The sequence below is a fragment of the Chrysochloris asiatica genome, unplaced genomic scaffold (genome assembly GCF_000296735.1).
Source record: "Chrysochloris asiatica unplaced genomic scaffold, ChrAsi1.0 scaffold00041, whole genome shotgun sequence".
Lineage (NCBI taxonomy): Eukaryota > Metazoa > Chordata > Mammalia > Afrosoricida > Chrysochloridae > Chrysochloris > Chrysochloris asiatica.
Genome location: NW_006408559.1, coordinates 1,102,293 through 1,120,097, shown reverse-complemented (window position 1 = coordinate 1,120,097; position 17,805 = coordinate 1,102,293). Strand labels below are relative to the sequence as shown.

Sequence of the window (17,805 nt, the reverse complement as noted above, 5' to 3'; positions counted from 1 at the left end):
AAGAAACTGGATTATATGAAGAAGAGCATGGCATCAGGATTGGAGGAAGACTCATTAGCAACCTGGGATATGCAAATGATATAATCTTGCTTGCTGGAAGCAAAGAGGAATTAAAATGCTTACTGATGAAGATCAAAGTCTATAGCCTTCAGTATGGATTGCACCTCAATGTAAAGAAGACAAGAATTCTCACAACTGGACCAATAAATAACATCATGATAAATAGAGAAAAGACTGAAGTTGCCAGGCTTCATTTTACTTGGATCCACAATCAACACTCATGGGAGCAGCAGTTGAGATCAAACTATGTGTTGTTCACTGCACACGACCTCTTTAAAATGTTCAAGAGCTAAGATATCAGTTTGAAAACTAAGGTGTGCCTGATCGAAGCCATAGTATTTTTAATCACTTCATATGCGTGTGAAAATTGGACAATGACTAAGGAAGACCATAGAAGAATTGATGCATTTGAGTTATGGTGTTGGAGAATATTAAAAGCGCCATGCAAGAACAGCCAAAGTTGCAGATAGTACCCATTTGATATAGTCTTGATGGCTTGATAATCAGAACTTGACTAGAGGAAGATAAAAAAAAAAAAAAAGAACAAAAATAATTTTTGATAAAGAAAATGCAGGTAAATTGCTACAATTTGATGAACTTGACCTATACTCACAGAGGTAGTAATTCTAAATACCAACAGAGAGGTAAGGAATCTTCACATCAAGTATCAATGCTATCCCCTCTGTACAAAAGGCAGATAGGGATGGACAACTTAGGCTACCTAAAATGAGGGGGTGATAGTGGCATGAAGTGACTGATTTCAAGGGGTAGTTTAGTTTAACAGTGTGTGGGGGAAGAAAGAATCCCCACTGAGTAGTTTTCATCATGTCTAGATGGGTCTGTTAAAAGAGATGGGGATAAGATTCTGATGATTAAATAGTGAGTAATTGTTATCATGACTAATTGCGACTGTCACAGTTGTAAAGGTAGAAATTTTGTAACAAAAATGGGGGAGTAGTTAATCTTACAGTCCAGAAACTAAAGACCCTAGGGCCATCGAGGAAGAAAAGCACAAGTGGAATGGGAGACCTTATCCAGAGAAGCAGTGACACCAGAGATGGAGGGAGAGATGGGGACATGAAGAGAAGGAGCAGCTGAGGACTCTAGATTCATGGGAAGAGAGGGACTAAAAGCTGTTGACCAGGAGGCAGACTTGCAGAATGTGCCCTTTGGTGGTATAAATTATTATATATATCTGAGTGTTTAAAAAAAGAGCTAAAATGAATAGAGAGAAATACTGTTAACTGATGGTACATGGAGGGGATTATAATGATTGTAATGAAAATGGTGTATGGTTTGTTGAATGTAAAACTGATGATCTGCCCTGTAAACTTCACTCAACCCACAATAAAAACCTTTAAAAAAAAAAAAAAATACCATGGACTGCCAGGAGAAACAAACAAATCTGTATTGGAAGAAGTACAGCCAGAATGCTCTTTAGAAGCCAGGTTAGTGAAACTTCGTGTCTCATACTTCAGACATATTATCAGGAAGGACCTGTCACTGGAGAAAAACATCATGCTTGGTAAAGTGGAGGATTGGTGAAAAAGAAGAAGACCCCCAACAAGATGGATTGGCACAGAGGCAGCCAGCAGGAGGCTCAATCTAACAATTGTGAAGATTGGCTCAATGTAACAATTGTGCAGGACCGGGCAGTTGTGCCTAGTGTTGCTATGAGTAGGAACCGAATCAATGGCACCTAACAACAACAACAACCAGCAATGGAGAAGGGTTCCAATTTCTCCACATTTTCCCTAACACTTGCTATTTTGCACTTTTTTATAATATTCATCCGAGTGGGTGTGAAGGGGTACAGGCACACTTGAGAGTGAATGGGTACACAGTTATTAATGATACCTAGGACAATTGGCATAGATTGGGAAGTATGATGTTGCATTATTATTTTCCAAGTTCACCTTCTAAATCTCCCTCATAGTACCTACAACTCTCAGTTCTGTTTTGCTTTTATTTTTACTGGAGGCAGGAAAAAACACACAAACATTAGGTATCCTTTTAGTTGTCTTCCCAGGCCAGCCTGGTCCGGATTTCCAGCTCAGCTCAACTAAGTGTGGATCAGAGGAAGGCAGACCTGCTTTTTCTCCACATCAGACATAGTGTGAACTCCAGAAGAGGCCCTATTTGCAAACTGGAAGTCTCAACATCTCCTCAACCTTGATGTCCTTCTATGTCTTCAGAACAGGGCTGTGTATCAGTATTCATTTCCTGTGGCTGCCATTCCGAATTAACACAAACTGGATGGTTTTAAACAGTAGACATTTATTGTCTCACAGTTCTAGAGACCAGAAGTCCAAGTACAAAATGTCAGAAGGGTCATGCTCCCTCTGAAGGTTCTTGAGGAAAATGTGTTCCCTGCCTTTTTCTCTTAGCTCCTGATGTTGCTGGTATGTCCTTGGCATGTAGATGCATCATTCCAATCTCTTTCTCTGCCATTACATGTCTGTCTCCCTATTTCTCTCCGTCTGTGTCTCTTCTCCTCTTCTTATAAGGAAACCAGTCAGATTGGACTAGGGCCCACCCTAATGACCTCATCTTAACTTTATCACACCTGCAAAGACCCCATGGCCATATAAGGTCACATTCACAGGTACTGGGGATTAGGACTTCAATAAATCTTTTTTTTTTGAGACACAAATCAACTCATAACAATATTTCTCCCAAGCCTTCCCTTAAGGCCGATAGAGTGTCTGTATGTCTTCCTCTATCTCTATTATAACCAGAATTAGTTAGCATGTTGTCTGGCCCCCTACAGACACTCAATAAAAACGTGTTGAATACTGCAGTGCAGCCTTACAAGTAAACGTTGTCTACTTGTCTAGAAGCTGCCCGAAGTTCCCACCCCCACCCCTAATACACCTTGTCTTCCACTTTGCTTCTGCTAGGCATTGGGCTGGAAGAGTCAAATCTATCAAGGCCTCTAGTGCCAGAATGGTCTTCATCTTTCTTTTCTTTTAAGTTTTTATTGTGAACTGAGTGATAGTTTACATGGGAGAACATTGGTTTTACACCATCATTTCATTGCAATGATTACAATCTCCTCCATGCATCATCATTCAACAGTATTTGATTTGGGGGAGTGGGGGGTTGGGTGGAGAGAGGATGTACACAAAAACACTCTGGAATATATAATAATTTAAACAATCAAAAGGGCACATTTTGCAAGCCTGTCTTCTAGCCGCCAGCACACAGCCTTTCTCTTTCCATGAGTCTAAAGTCCTCAGCTGCTCTCTCTCTCCATGTCCTCATCTCTGCTTCCATCTCTGGTGTCACTGCTTCTCTGGATAGGGTCTCTTCTCCCTTGATGGTACTCGGGTCCTCTGTTTCTGGACTGTAAGATTAACTACTCCCCCATTTTTGTTATAAAACTTCTACCTTTACAATTGTGACAGTCGCAATTCATTAGCACCATCTTTCTTATCAGAAGTCATGTCTTTAATCAACATCTATATGCACACAGTAAGCCCTCGGAGCTTCAATAGGAGTGGGGAGGTAACAGGCTACAATTTTTACTTGAGACAAAGGCAACACAAAGGTGACTCCTAATTGGTCCCACCATATTTAGATTTGTGCCATCCCTGCCTCTGTTTTCCTAGGCACCCCTATATCTCTGGAACAGGGGAACAGTCCTTTTCTCTGGACTGGCTTCCTGGGTTTTAATAGGCAGTAACTTTTTATTTTATTTTTTTAAATTTATTTCCTCAGAGTGAATGCCTGTTCCTAACCACTCTTCCCTCAACCTCAAATCCCTAGAGAACAATCAGCTACAACAATAGACACACCAGGAGGTTTATTGGTGGAAGTACAGACATGACATGCCTTGTTATAAATGCCATCTTGTCTCTCCCTGTCACTTGGCCTGGAAAAGGGAAGAGCCATGTGGGCGGTTGTAGCAAGTGCACTGAAGTGAAGGGATGGTTACACTGGTTTAGCTGAGGGTCAGTGTCCCCAGAAGTTCTCTCCTAGGGAACTGGCTACTGGCGCTTCACACAAGGGCTCATTGGAGTTCTCTTGTTCCCACAGGCTGTGACTCAAGGTGGCTCTCAAGGGTATATTAGAAGTGACAGGAGTTACCGCTGGGGAGGCTGTCTTGTCACTGCTGTTGCAATTGTCCATTTTAATGGTCATGTTGGTATTTCTGTTGGAGCCCAGGGATTTCAGAGTCATTGAAAGCAATAAAAGAAAACCAAAACATTGTTAAAAATGTAATTTGAAAACTGTAGTAAAAATGTAATAAAAATGTTTTAAAACTATAACAAAAACAACAGTAGTACCTTGGGTATGAATATGGAAATGATGGGTAATGATGTTTACATATGATACAGCTAAGATGCCTTGAAGGAGCTCTGGCAGCATATTGGTTAACAAGTTGGGCTGCTAACCTCAAAGTCAGCAGTTCAAAACTATTAGCTGTTCCATGGGAGAAAGAGGAGTCTTTCTGCTCCCGTAAAACTTTACAGCCTCAGAAACCCTGTACAGGGCCGCTGTTCGTCGGAACTGACTCCATGGCACATAACCACCGCCACCAAGATGCCTTCAGGGGAGAAAGTCAAGCAGGGAAGGCTGGCTTTGCTGAAGTGGGTGGGTTGGATACCTCTCCAAACCTTAAGCATTGCTTTCATGCACTAAGAGCCTAACCAACTATGATTCAAAAGCAAAACCTGAACCCACTGGGATCTGCCTAACACCCATATAAATCTGCCAGATGGGGGGCATTAGTTGAAGTACAAGCTTAAGCCAGTTCCCCAAAATATGAACAATTTCTTAAAAAGTAACAATCACAGTGTGTCTTAAAACAAAACAAAACAAAACAAAACAAAAAAACAGTGGGAATAAAACCAAAAAATTCCAATATCAAATGGATACATGTTTTAAAAATAGAACTATTAAAAACGAAAAGAAATATCACACTGTTCATATTCAGAGACAAAATGCAGTGAGCTTTAATTTGTCACTGTTAGTTTTTAAGTGAAAATAATTTTAGCATATTGAGTTAAAGGCTGGCAATAAGGGTGAACAATCTGAAAGCTGCATGGCTACAAAATACCTAGAAATGCTGGATCAAATATAATAAGCATAGCTTCAAATACACTGTTGAACCCACAAAAAGTAAGGGACAAAAAGGGAGAAGAGCATGAGCAGAATGCAGGACTCTATCCAGAGAAGCAGCGACACCAGAGATGGAGGCAGAGATGAAGACATGGAGAGATAGAGCAGCTAAGGTCTCTAAACTTATGGAAAGAGAAAAGGGTGTGCTGGTGGCCAGGAGGCAGGCTTGCAGAATGTGCCCTTTAGTTGTTTAAATGATTATATATTTCTGAGTGTTTTTGTGTAAATAAAAAAACAAACCAGAGAGAATAGAAGCAAATACTGTTGAATGATGATTCATTGAGGTGATTGTAATCATTGCAATGAAAAGAAATATGATAGGATGAGTGTAAAATCGATGCTTTCCCATGTAAACTGTCACTCAAAATTCACAACAAAAACTTTAAAAAAAAAAAAAGAAAAGGAAATTTTGAGGGACCAAAAAGCAAGAGTAATCTAAAGACCAGAGAAGGGAGTGTGGGCTAAAGCTAGGGCTGCCAGGGAAAACTTGTCAGTCTTGGTAACTGAGGGTTGGGTTTCCATGGTTACGTGAGACAGGAGATGAAGTCTGAATGAGCTTTGTGGGGAGTTGGCTGAAATATTTACAAGCATCCAGGACTGTCAGAATGCACACCCTCAATGAAAGGCTACACTGCAAAGATATCCATTCAATGCCACAGGTAAGCTCATCTGTACCCACCTGGGTTCTGGGTCCAAAGGAGTGTCTCCCCCAAAAAAATCACATCTCTGGGCTTGTCCTCGTGCTAGTTTGAGGTCTGAACTTAGTCCCAAGTTGAGAAACTAATATTAAAAATTTTCCTCTAAGTCCATAACACCCATGAGGCATCTGACAAAAACAAACCTGACGTGGGTATCTCCCTCAGTTCAGGTTGATAAGATTCCTCCAAGTAAAAGACCTATTTGAAATGAGCTGATGAGCTAACGTTACTGCTACAAACATTTACCAGACCCGTAATGTATCAGTGTCTGTGTGAGAGGAAGTAGGGTAGAATTCAGTGAATATTATTCATTTGAGGATTTTCTGAGGAATCTATTAAAGGAAAGGCTTCACATAACAAATAATTCAATTTATAGCAATGTAAGAACTAGTGGTGAGTATGTAGCTCTATAGGATCATCACTACAAGACTGGCAGTTCAAACCCACCAGCTGCTCTTTGGAAACCCTATACAGAACCAATTCAATAGCACTTAATAATGACAACATATGTTGAACTAAACAGGAGAATGCCTAAATCTCCCATAGCTACTCAATAGAATTTTGACAGACCAACTTGAGAAAAACATCAGAAACTGTGAGTTGAGAGCAAGGGGCTCTTGGTAAAGTCTAAAGCAACTGGATTAGTATGTGTCTTGTGAACTCTCAAAAACTCCTTGACAAGACAAAGCCTTACACCAATGAAAAACTACTAGAAGTGGAATTCAAATACAAACTGAGCAGAACAGGGACAGTTGAAGGAAAGAAAACAGAAAGGTGGAAAAGGAAAACACAACCAAGGAACCTCAGACAAGTTGTTGTTGTTGTTGTTGTCAGGTGCCATCAAGTCCAAACTGACTCATAGCGACCCCATGCACAGCAGAACTAAACAATGTCCGATCCTGGGCCAACCTCACTACCGCCGCCACACTTGATGCCATCAATGATGCCGCCTGGCTGATCCATCTCGTTGGGGGTCTTCCTCTTTTTCTCTGACCCTCCACCTTACCCAGTATGACATCCTTCTCCAGTGACTGTTCTCTCCGGACAATGTGTCCAAGTATGAGAGACGAAGCCTAGCAATCTTGGCCTCCAAGGAGCACTCTGGCTGCACTTCTTCCAAAACAGATCTATTGGTTCTTTTGGCAGTCCATGGCACTTTCAGTATTCTCCTCCAACACCACAACTCAAAGGCATCAATTCTTCTACGATCTTCCTTATTCACTGTCCAGCTTTCGCATCCATATGAGGTTATTGAAAATACCATGGCTTGGGTCAGGTGCACCTTAGTCCTCAAGCTGACATCTCTGCTCGTCAATACTTTAAAAAGTTCCTGTGCAGCAGATTTGCTTAATGCAATACGTCGTCTGATCTCTTCACTGCTGCTTCCCTGAGTGTTGATAGTTGATCCAAGAAGAATGAAGTCCTTGACAACTTCAATCTCTTCTCCATTGATAAGAATGCTGTTTATTGGTCCATTGGTGAGGATTTTTGTTTTCTTTACATTGAGTTGTAATCCATACGGAAGGCTGTGCTCTTTGATCTTCATCAATAAATATTTTAAGTCCTCTTCACTTTCAGCAAGCAAGGTTGTATCATCTGCATATCTCAGGTTGTTAATAAGTCTTCCTCCAATCCTAACGCCACATTTTCCTTCATAGAACCCAGCTTCTTGTATTATTTGTCAGCATACATATTGAACAAGTATGGTGAAAGAACACAACCCTGTCGCACACCTTTCCCAATTTCCCACGTCAGATGGTGGCTTTGAGGCGTGGTCGACCAACTTAGAGACCCACAAGTGCAGCCCAAAGCCTCTCACTACAACCCAGTCTCCCCTGCTGCGCTTCCGCCTCTTGATTGACATCTGAGAATGGAAATCCCGCCTTTGAGCCGGACTTGGCCCTAGCACAAGGAGATTCCTATTTAACAGCAAGTACGCAACCGCCACTCGTCAGACAAGTAGGAGCCACGAAATCAACACTAGAGGGAGCACGGGAGGAAAACTGGAAAAACTCGCCTGACTCATTTCTCATTCCCAAAAAGCTCAGGGGAGCCAAGTTCAATAAAAACTAGCATCAAAAAAGGATCACACAATCAAATCCCATGCAAAGTTATGCAAGAAAAAAAGACAACATGGATCATAATAAATCCTTACAGATAGCAAAAGCTCACTAGGAAGGTGTGAATGAAAGCTATAACACAGTATTGCAAAAGAAGCTGAGAGAAATTAAGAAAATGATGCAAGATATCAAAGAACACAAATAGTCAGACTTTAAAAGATCTATAAATGAAGTAATAGAACTGAGAAATTAGAAAAACTTAAGAGCTCAAAATGAAGTCTAAACTGGAAAGAACACAAGAGAAAAGTAGAACAGAAAATGCCTTATAGAAAATAGAAGATCAAAAGGACAAGATTTTTTTTTTAACGTGGCAGAGTAGACAGCACTTAACAACAACAACATAGTAGATAAGCAAAGATGGTCCAACATACGCATAAGAGGAGTACCTCCCCCCGTCAAAAAAGCAAAGTTATAATTCAAGAAAACGACCTTGGGGGGAAAAAGAAAAGAGAGAGACTTGAAATCACATATAAGGAAGGACACATCATGCACCTGGGAAATTTGACCAAGAATGACCAGAATTGTTATATGCTGGTGAAACTACTGGGCTTTAAGGGAAAAAGAAAGTGTAGCAAACAGAAAATTACTTTGGCCATTCAGGCAAAAAGACCAAATCACTTATGAATCAAAACTCAAAGCACCAAATCCATTGTCATCGAGTCTGTTCTGACACACGGCAACACTATAGGACAGATTAGAACTGCCCAGCACATTTCCAAGGCTACAATCTTCGTGGACTGGCACAGCGGCAGCATAACAATGATTATGACGTTGGTACAGGAAAGGGCAGTGTCTCATTGTGTTATGCATAAGATCTCTATGAGTCAGTACGGACTCGACGGCACCTAACAACAATCTCTGTGGAAACACACTACTATATCTTTTTCTGAGGAGAAATGGATGAGTTCAAACTGCAGCCAGCCTGGGCAGCAATGGGTTGGTATGGATAGTATATAGAGGTATAAGTATAAAAATCACCATTAGTGCAAACCTTTCAAAATACTAAAAAAAATAAAATAAGCAACAACAAAGAAAGGATAAACCATTAAAAAAACACACAAAAACCAACTTCCATGCTCCAGAAAGGGGGTGCTGGAGCTGACTTCTCGGAGTACCCACATGGCTGTTGGAAGTTGGGGTTGTTCTGAGAGCTGTAATGAACTTCCACTGGTCTGCTCTGCTGCCAGAAGCCTGAGGTTTTCACTGAGCTGGGAGACTGACAGGAAGCTGCTTTCAGGCTGTATGGAGAAATGCAGAGTCCGATTACCAGGCCTGTTCACCCATACTTCTTGGCATCCTGGGAACAGACCCTTGAAAGAACTCTAGGGATCACACCTAGGTGTTCTAAATTGAAGTGTACCACTCTTCCCAATATGCACTGAATTCCTGGTCCTTGTGCCTGAGGATGCAATCCTGTGTGGGAATAGAAGTCCTTGGGAGAAGTCTTTTACCTTATCAAATGGCTTAGCTAGTAACTGAAAGATCGGCTGTTCATACACACCCAAAGAAGTCCAGAAGAAAAACCTGGAGATGTGCTTCTGAAAGGTCACAGCCTTGAAACCCTCTGGAGTAGACCACCTCTACACTACACAACTCCTGGGGTCGCCAGGAGCTGGCACTAACTTAGTGACTACTGTTTTTTATTTTGTATAGGTAGATGTGGTTTTGTTTGAAAATAGGTACTTTGTTTTGTTATGTTCATAAGACCAAACCAGTGATGATGTTGTTAAGTGCCATTGAGTTGGTTCTGACTCACAGTGACCTTGTATAGAGTTTCTGAGGAGTGGCTGGTGGGTTTGAACAGCAGACCTTGCTGTTTAAACTGACCTTACAATCTAGTGCATTTTCCTACGGCACCAATCACTTCTGTCTGTTGAAAAGACCAGAGTAGGCACAGAGACATACACATGGAGCAAGATAGATGCCCTGTGAGGGTCATCTACTAGCTAGAATAAGTCAAGGAAGCAAGAAACTTCCTGGTCTGCTGACAAGGAAGGAACCTATACAGTCAAGACGCTGATTTGGGCACCAGATCTCCGGAACTGATATGAAAAGAAGTATCTGTTCTTTAAAGGCACCAGGTTGCGGTATTTGTGTAAAAACAACATGAAGTAACTAAGATATTGGATTTTACAGCCTAGCCCTGGGAACCTGGTCTTTAAGCATTAAGCTCCAGAATTATCAGATCAACAATGGGATCCCAGGCAGGATCAAGTCCTCTGTGTTATGAATGGGCTGAGACAGACTCCTCTGTCCAGAACACAAGAGCTGAACGTTAAAAACCAATGCAGACGAGCTGTAAAACGGTGGTCAAAGTATTGGATTTTTAAAGTTGGTAGTAACATACCTAAAGCATGTAACTTAAATGAAAGGAAAAAAAATGTTTCGATCTTGAAATCTGAAGGTTTTAGGCAACCCAGTCTATCAAGCTCTTGCTTTCTGTGTTCTGCACTGAGCAAACAGGTCTCGGGACAGCTTTCCTGGGAAGTCGATTCCCACTCAGGGCGGTCCTGCAGGGCAGAGTAGAAGTGTCCCCTAGGGTTTCCGAAGCTGTAAATCTTCACAGAAGAGGACTGTCACATCTTTCTGGTGGGTTCAAACTGCCAACCTTTTAGTTAATAGCCAGTGCTTTAACCACTGTGCCATCAGGGCTCCTTTAGATACACAACCAAAGGGGAAAGCAAAAGATTTACATCCTTGAAATAAATGAGCTTTACTTTACAAATCAACTTAGAAAAACCTAAGAATGCCAATAGAAAAGTGGTCAACATTTTCTTTATTTGCCTTTAAATGGTTGCTCCATTTCCAGTACTCTCCCCCTTGTCATCTCAGGTTTGCTTTAGAGTAATTGTTGACCTTTCGGTCTCATATTGTTGTTAAGTGCCTAAGTCGGTTCCAACTCTTAGCAATCCTGGACAGGTTTTCCAACTAGTAGTTGGTGGGTTTGAACCACCAACCTTGTGGTTAGCAATCCAATGCTTATCCTACAGTGCCACACCAGGACTCTTTGGTCTCATATATGGAGATAATTTTTTAATAGTACACTGTACTAATGTATATAAGGAGCTCTGGTAGCGTAGTGGTTACAAATCGGGCTGTGAACCTCAAGGTCAGCTGTTCGAAACTACCAGCTGTTCCATGGGAGAAAGATGAGGCTTTCTGCTCCCGTAAAGATTTACAGCCTCGGAAACCCTGTACAGGGTCATTATGAATCGGAACCAACTCCACGCCACATAACAACAACAACAACTCATGTATAACATTGATTATTTTGTGTGCCAACCTGTTCTTTTGCTAAAAGGGGACTTCTGAGGATACTTTTGGTTCAAAGTTTAAATAGTATCTCAGGGAGTTCTCTAGTCTTAACTGGCACAGTAAGAATTTGAGCTCTGTTCTGAATCTTTCTCCAGTTCTGTCAGAGTCCTATTGTGAGCCTGATCCAACCAGTTGGTAGTGATAGCTGGGCACCATCTAGTTCTTCTGGTCTTAGGGTAGATAAGACTGTGGCTCTTGTAGGCTTTTAACCATGTTGACTAATTTCTTCTCTGAGACTTTGGTTTATTTCTTTCTCCTAATGAGTACAGACCAATAGTTGTATCTTAGATGGCTGCTTGGAAGCTTTTAAGACTCCAGACGTTATTCTCCTCACTAGGATGCAGACATGAACTCTGTGATGCCAGTTGACAACTCTGAGTTGTCCTCTGAGACTGTCACTGACTCTGAAAACTGGGAAGTCTGCTCGTCCTTCACCAACACTAACCCTTAATACTCATCAGTCCTCACAGTGTCTTACAATCTCCATGTCCATGGACCGTTTCTGATCAAGCTCATGGAGAGACCCACTTACTGTTGTCTCAGTGGAGCTACTGGACACCTTGGGCACCAGACAATGAGTGAATCGGATCCTGGGGTCTTTCGTGGTGATGGACAGGCCTTTCTGTAGAATTCTCACCAAGCGGGTCCAGAATTGAAACACAGCCTGGGGATGTTTTTCATGGAGCCTCAGGTAGTAGATCTTCTCAGTTACTGTCCTCACCCTCAGGATGCGCTGAAGCCGGTCACAGATCTGTAGTTCTACATACTTCAGGGGCAGAATCCTGCACAAAATTAGAGTCCATGATTTTAATCAACCTTGTTGGCATCTACCTAGAGCCTGACTCCGCTCATGAGACTCCCCCTTCTTTGTACGGGGGACCCCACGCTCAGAGACTGAATGTTATAGGCCTAATTCTTTTCTGACCTCCAGGACTCAATGATTATTAAAGGTTAAAGACTGGAAAATTATTCAATAATCTGCCCACATCCATAACAATGACTAATATTTGATATATAGTATCTCATTTAATCCTCACAACACCCTTTTGATGAAGCAAAAGTGTTTGTTCCATTTCATAGACTGTGAAACTGAAGTTCAGAGAAGCTGAGGGATTTGCCCAGGTTTAGATCTCATTAAGAGAAACTGGAATTAGTTTTCTGACTCTTGTTCTGTGTCTTTTCCTACTATCTCTTAGGACTTTGCTGGCAAAGACCACTGGGTTAAAAGGACAAGAAGAAGAATGGAATCTCTGCCTCCTTGTCTCCTAGACTTCTAATATTTTATTTCAGTATCAATACCTCAAAATACAGTATGACTTTCACAATCTTCACCTTTTTTTTGGTAACTCTCTGGACTATATTGACACAACAAATATAAACTGAAAGAATCTAAGGTCTTTGAAAACTAGGCTCCACCAGACAAGGCGCTAAATAAGTATTGGTTGAATGAATAAATTAATTCTACCTAGCCTATGCACTCAAGACCACTGCCCTTTTTTCTTATCTAAAGCCTAGCTGCAACACTCAACCTCTCCACCCTTTTGATGCCTCCTCCACCAGCTTCAAACCTTTCTTTACCTGCTGAGGGTGATGATGGGGGCATCACTAGGTTTTCTCCAGGTGGAAAAAGGACCCCAGGGCCAGGTGACCTTGGCCATCAGGAGAACATTGGGGAGTGGCAGGGAGGGCACAGAAGAGGTCACCCCAAGGACCACGGTGGTCGACCCTCCAGAGACATCCATCCATTTCCCAGGTTTAGTCACCTGGAAAGCAGGCCACAGGTATACAAGTCAGAGAGAAGCAAAGTCTAGAGTGGTAGGATACAGGAGTCACGAAGGGGGGTCTACATCTCAGTGACAGGCTTGGGGCACCTGAGCGTCTTATTTATAGATGTGTGGCACACTGGTGTGGGCCTGGACCTATTGTTGTTGTGTGCCATCGAGTTGTTTACCACTCATGGAGAGCCTGTATAGGGTTTCGGAGAGTGGCTAGTATGTACCAATCAAGTGCTTCTCTTATAGTACCACACCAGGGCTCATGGATCTATTTACTGTTGTTAAGTGCCGTCGAGTCGGTTCCGACCCATAGCAACCCTGTATAGGGTTTCCACAGAGCAGCTGGTAAGCTTAAACTGCCGACCTTGCAGTTCTAATGGCTTTGCAGTCTGGCGCATTAACCTACAGCGCCACACCAAGACTCCCATGGATCTATTTATGGATCTTTTAATGGTGGGCTCCACAAGTTGCCTCTGAGTTCATTTCTGCAGGTATGTACTGGATGTTTTTATGCCTTCAGCATTACTTAACTGTAAACAGATGCAATCGTAAGAAAGAGCCTGATGGCATTGAAACAGAAGCCAGCATTAGTTTCTAATGACCTGGAAGAAAAGCTATGCAAAGAAAGTTCTAGAAGGGGTGGAGACATTGACTGGAAGATCCATGTGGTCCACCTGGAGGGGGATTTGGGAGCTTCCCCAGGAAGAAAGGGCAGCTGCATGGTTGCTGGGCTCTCTTGTCATACCCAAGAGGTTGTAGTAGGACAGGGAGATGGGACAAATGGCACTGGTTATGGCTGAGACTGGACATGGGGCCTCTGTGGAACGAGGACCAGGGAAAGGAATGCACAAGGAATGACCCCATGTTCCAGAGACCAGAGGGCTGTCCCTCAGTGTCCCAGACTTTGTAAGGCTATTGGGATCACCACATAGTTCCTAGTAGGTTAGGGGCAAGGGTTGTTGTTGTTAAGTGCCATTCAGTTGATTCCAGCCCATAGCGACCCTGTATAGGGTTTCCAAGAAGCAGCTGGTGAGCTTGAACCACTGACCTTGTAGTTCAAACAACTTTGCAGTCTGATGCATTAGCCCACAGTACCACACCAAGACTAGGGGTAAGAAATGAATGACCCACAAGTCCGATCATGGTGGCTTGAGAAAGGGGAATGTTGTAAAAAAAAACAAAACAAAACAAAAAAAAACCATTTCTGAGAGCCCATATTGTATAATGAAATGCATATATGTCACAAAACAAAGAGTCTGTGGGTGGCCCAAACCCTGCTTACCAAAAATTGGAGTCTTGAGTCCTCCTAGATGTGCCTCAGAAGATCTACTTCTGAAAAGTCAGTCACTGAAAACTTACGGAGCCCACTTCTACTGTGATACACATGGGGTTGGCATGAGCACAGATTTAGAGGTGCAGGCCAGACCACTGGGGAGGGAGGCAGGCTAAGATTGGGTTCCACTCTGCACTCACAGTGGCTCCAGGCTTCCCCAGGCCACAAATTCTCCATTTCACCCCTTCAGTCTTCAGGGGGCTGTAAGATTCTGGGCATGGCCGATTGGCCCGGTGGCCTTGCTCTTAAAGAAGGCTGTTTCCAAATCATCTGGGAGAGAGGAGGTTGGACAGCACCTTTCATTCTCTTTGACCCCAAGAAGGGGGCCTGTGGACCCAGCCTAGAGAGAGAGTGGGCTCTGATTTCTCCGTGATGCTGTACACAGGCTGAGGTGACCATGGGACCCAGACCCTTTGCTTTTCTCTAGCCTTAGTGGTCTTTCCTCACCCCCTCCCCCTGGGCTGTCAAAGGCCCCAGAATGTCTTGCCAACCCCTTGGAACCGGTTTTGGAAAGGGAAGGATTACTACACAAAGTTACCTGGATAAAGTTGCTTTCAAACACTGCAGAGTCAGCGAACAAGTTGAATTCTGGAGAATGAATCAGTTGACAAAGAAGGCCATTTTCTACCCCAAGTTCCACTCCAGGGCCTGGTTCCTTGACCTCAGGTGGGAGGCCCCTAATCTTACTCATTGGTTCTTGGGAAGAAGAGGCTGAGGAACATCTCTAGGGCTCCACGCAGACCCAGCCCAACTTCAAGATGTTGGTGTGACCACTGCTCCCCCACCTCCCTCCCTGACTAGTGGACTGCCCCCCAGGGTGGAAGGACCTGTGGGCTCACAATGACTTGAATGACATCAAGGAATGTGATGGATAATAACAACAGGAAGGAGGTAAGAGACGTGGGGAGGTACTGAGGACAAGCAGGGCATTCCTCCTCTCCTATGAAGATGGGATTTTCAAAAAGTTTGTAGTGAAAATGGAATGAAAAGATAATGGAGTTTTTCCACGAGCTTTTTGAAGACAGAGTGTAGCAACAACCCAGCAGCCTCTCTTGCTTTTCAAACATGCAACCTTCTTCCAAACAAACACAGGGAAACGTGCTCTCCGGATGTTGTACCAAGGCAGCCGGGAGCTGACCAGAGCCATAAGGAAGGTTTTCAGAACACTCAAAGCCTCTCCCTCACACTGAAGCTTCCCAGAAACACTTTCTCTGAAAGCATGAATTGTCTATCTCATTTCTATCAGGTATTGCCTTGCTTTCTCTGTATCCTCCCATCCAATGATTGATTCCTTCATCCACAGGCACCTAAAAAAACCCCACTGAGCCCTGATTATTATTAGTTGTTCACTGGGTGGGACCACTCCACCACACACTTGTTAAGAACTCTGCTTCCTTGAAAACCCTACAGAGTACTTGTATTCTGTATACATGGAATCACCACAAGTCAAAATCAACCCGTAGTTAACACACATGTACACATGCAGATCTGGAGTGTTCTGTTACATAAAATTTTTTTCAATAGTTATAAAGTATAAAGTTCAATACTTTATAACTATCCTGGTTACAATGTATTCATTGTTTTACTACAGAAGCTTATATAATAGAGGCCTGAACTAGGCCTACTGCCACCTCTGTAGTAGCAAAGTTCTTTTAAGTGACTTAGAAAGAAAAAGGCAAGTATGGTAGCTAGTCTCTTAGATGGTCCCTCAAGATCCCTGTCTCCTGGTTTTCACATTGCAAGTTTGAGTAGTCCCCTTCCACACGTATCAGAGCTGGTCTGTCTGATGGAGAGAAAAAGGCAGAAGTGACGTTATGTTTCTTCCAGGATTAGATTGTAAAAGGCACTGTAACATTCACAATACTCAAATGATAAGCTGCTCAGGTTCCCCTGTGATCCTTTAGTATCCTCTCCTCTGTCTCACAACCGCCCATCAAATTAACCTTTGATAACCACTCACTCATTATAGCTTAGTTTTGCATCTTGCGAGAACTATAAATAAATGGAGCACTATGTATGTACCCTTTTGTGTTTTGCTTCTTTCATCAGGATAATTACTTTGAGAGTGATTCATGTTGCTGTTTTTCAACAGTTTGTTTTACTTTATTGTTGAGCAATATACCATTACACAGAGTCCTAGTGTGGCACTGTGGGTTAATGCGCTGGACTGTAAAATCAGTTTGAACTGCAAAGTCAGTGGTTCAAGCTCACCTGCCACTCCTGGGAAACCCTATACAGGGTTGCTATGGGTCGGAAATGACTCAATAGCACTTATCAATAACATACCATTATATGAACAGTATCAAGTGTTTTTGTATTGGACTATTGTTTGACATTTTGATTGTTTATAATTTTGGGATTGTATAAATAAAGTTGTTATTAACACTCATGTATAAGTTTTTATGTGAACATGTTCTTTTATACCTTTGCAAATGCCTAAATTTATAATGGCTGAGTATATGTTAGGCTTGTGCTTAATGTTTTAAAAATTACTACATAAAAAGAGAGAGATTAGAAGAAATGGAAAAAACAAAACGAAACAAAACACTGCAGCTTCTTCTACCTTGGGAGAGCTCCTCTCTCTCTTTTGCTGCAAGTTGGGAGAAACTGTCGGCCATGTCCACCTGGTGAGGAACTGAAGCCTCCAGCCAACAGCCATCCAGGAATTAAGACCTGCTGACAACCATATGCGTGAGCTTGAAGCAACTCCAATAGCCTCCGATGACCTTTCAGGTAGCTGCACCTCATGGGTTACACTGAGCCAGAACTACCTAGACCTGCCCCTCAGCAATTGCATGAGATATAATACTTGTTTGTTGTTTCACGTTAAGTTAGGGAACAAATCTTAAACAAAAGTAGAAAACCCAAAGTACAGCCAGAATACCCCTAAGAAGACAGGATGGCCAGACTTTTTCTCTCAGACTTTGGACATATTATCAGGAGGACCAATCCCTGGAGAAGGACATCATACTTGGTAAAGTGGAGCACTGGTGAAAAAGAGGAAGACGTCCAGTGAGATGGACTGGCATAGTGGCAGCAGCGATGGGCTCAAGCATAGCAGCTGTGAGATTGACGCAGGACCAGGCAGATAGCATTGCATTCTGCTGAGCACAGCGTCACTCTGCGTTGATACCAACTTGATGACAGCACCTAACAACAACAACAAAAATGCAACCTACCATCACTGGATTGTTAACCACAAGGTCGGCAGTTCAAATCTACCAGTCACCCCTCAGGAACCCTATACAGAGTCATTATGAGTCAGAACTGACTTGATAGCACTTAACTCATAGCGACCCCATGCACAGCAGAACGAAACAATGTCCGATCCTGGGCCAACCTCACTACCGCTGCCACACTTGAGTCCATCAATGATGCCA

General features: G+C 42.7%; 1 protein-coding gene and 1 pseudogene across 1 annotated transcript; one reads left to right on the top strand and one right to left on the bottom strand.

The window, feature by feature from the left end:
- The window catches only part of LOC102816460, a 7,067-nt pseudogene extending 4,189 nt beyond the window's left edge, over nucleotides 1-2,878 (top strand).
- Nucleotides 2,879-4,014: 1,136 nt separating this feature from the next.
- Nucleotides 4,015-15,116, bottom strand: FAM71F2 (family with sequence similarity 71, member F2). The gene is made up of 5 exons (XM_006861218.1): nucleotides 14,964-15,116; nucleotides 12,896-13,080; nucleotides 11,850-12,099; nucleotides 9,122-9,240; nucleotides 4,015-4,213 (listed from the first exon to the last, which is right to left on the bottom strand). Exons 1-5 carry the CDS (start codon nucleotides 15,114-15,116, stop codon nucleotides 4,015-4,017), a joined length of 906 nt encoding a protein of 301 aa, XP_006861280.1.
- Between the last annotated feature and the right edge of the window lie 2,689 nt (nucleotides 15,117-17,805).

What these genes read in the sequence shown, in the direction of transcription:
- FAM71F2 (XM_006861218.1), bottom strand. Translation starts at nt 15,116, where the DNA reads ATGAGTAAGATTAGGGGCCTCCCACCTGAGGTCAAGGAACCAGGCCCT. An exon ending in TTGAAAGCAACTTTATCCAG is followed by an intron (nt 13,081 to 14,963) that starts GTAACTTTGTGT and finishes CCTGCTTTCCAG; the next exon opens with GTGACTAAACCTGGGAAATG. An exon ending in CCCATCATCACCCTCAGCAG is followed by an intron (nt 12,100 to 12,895) that starts GTAAAGAAAGGT and finishes AATTTTGTGCAG; the next exon opens with GATTCTGCCCCTGAAGTATG.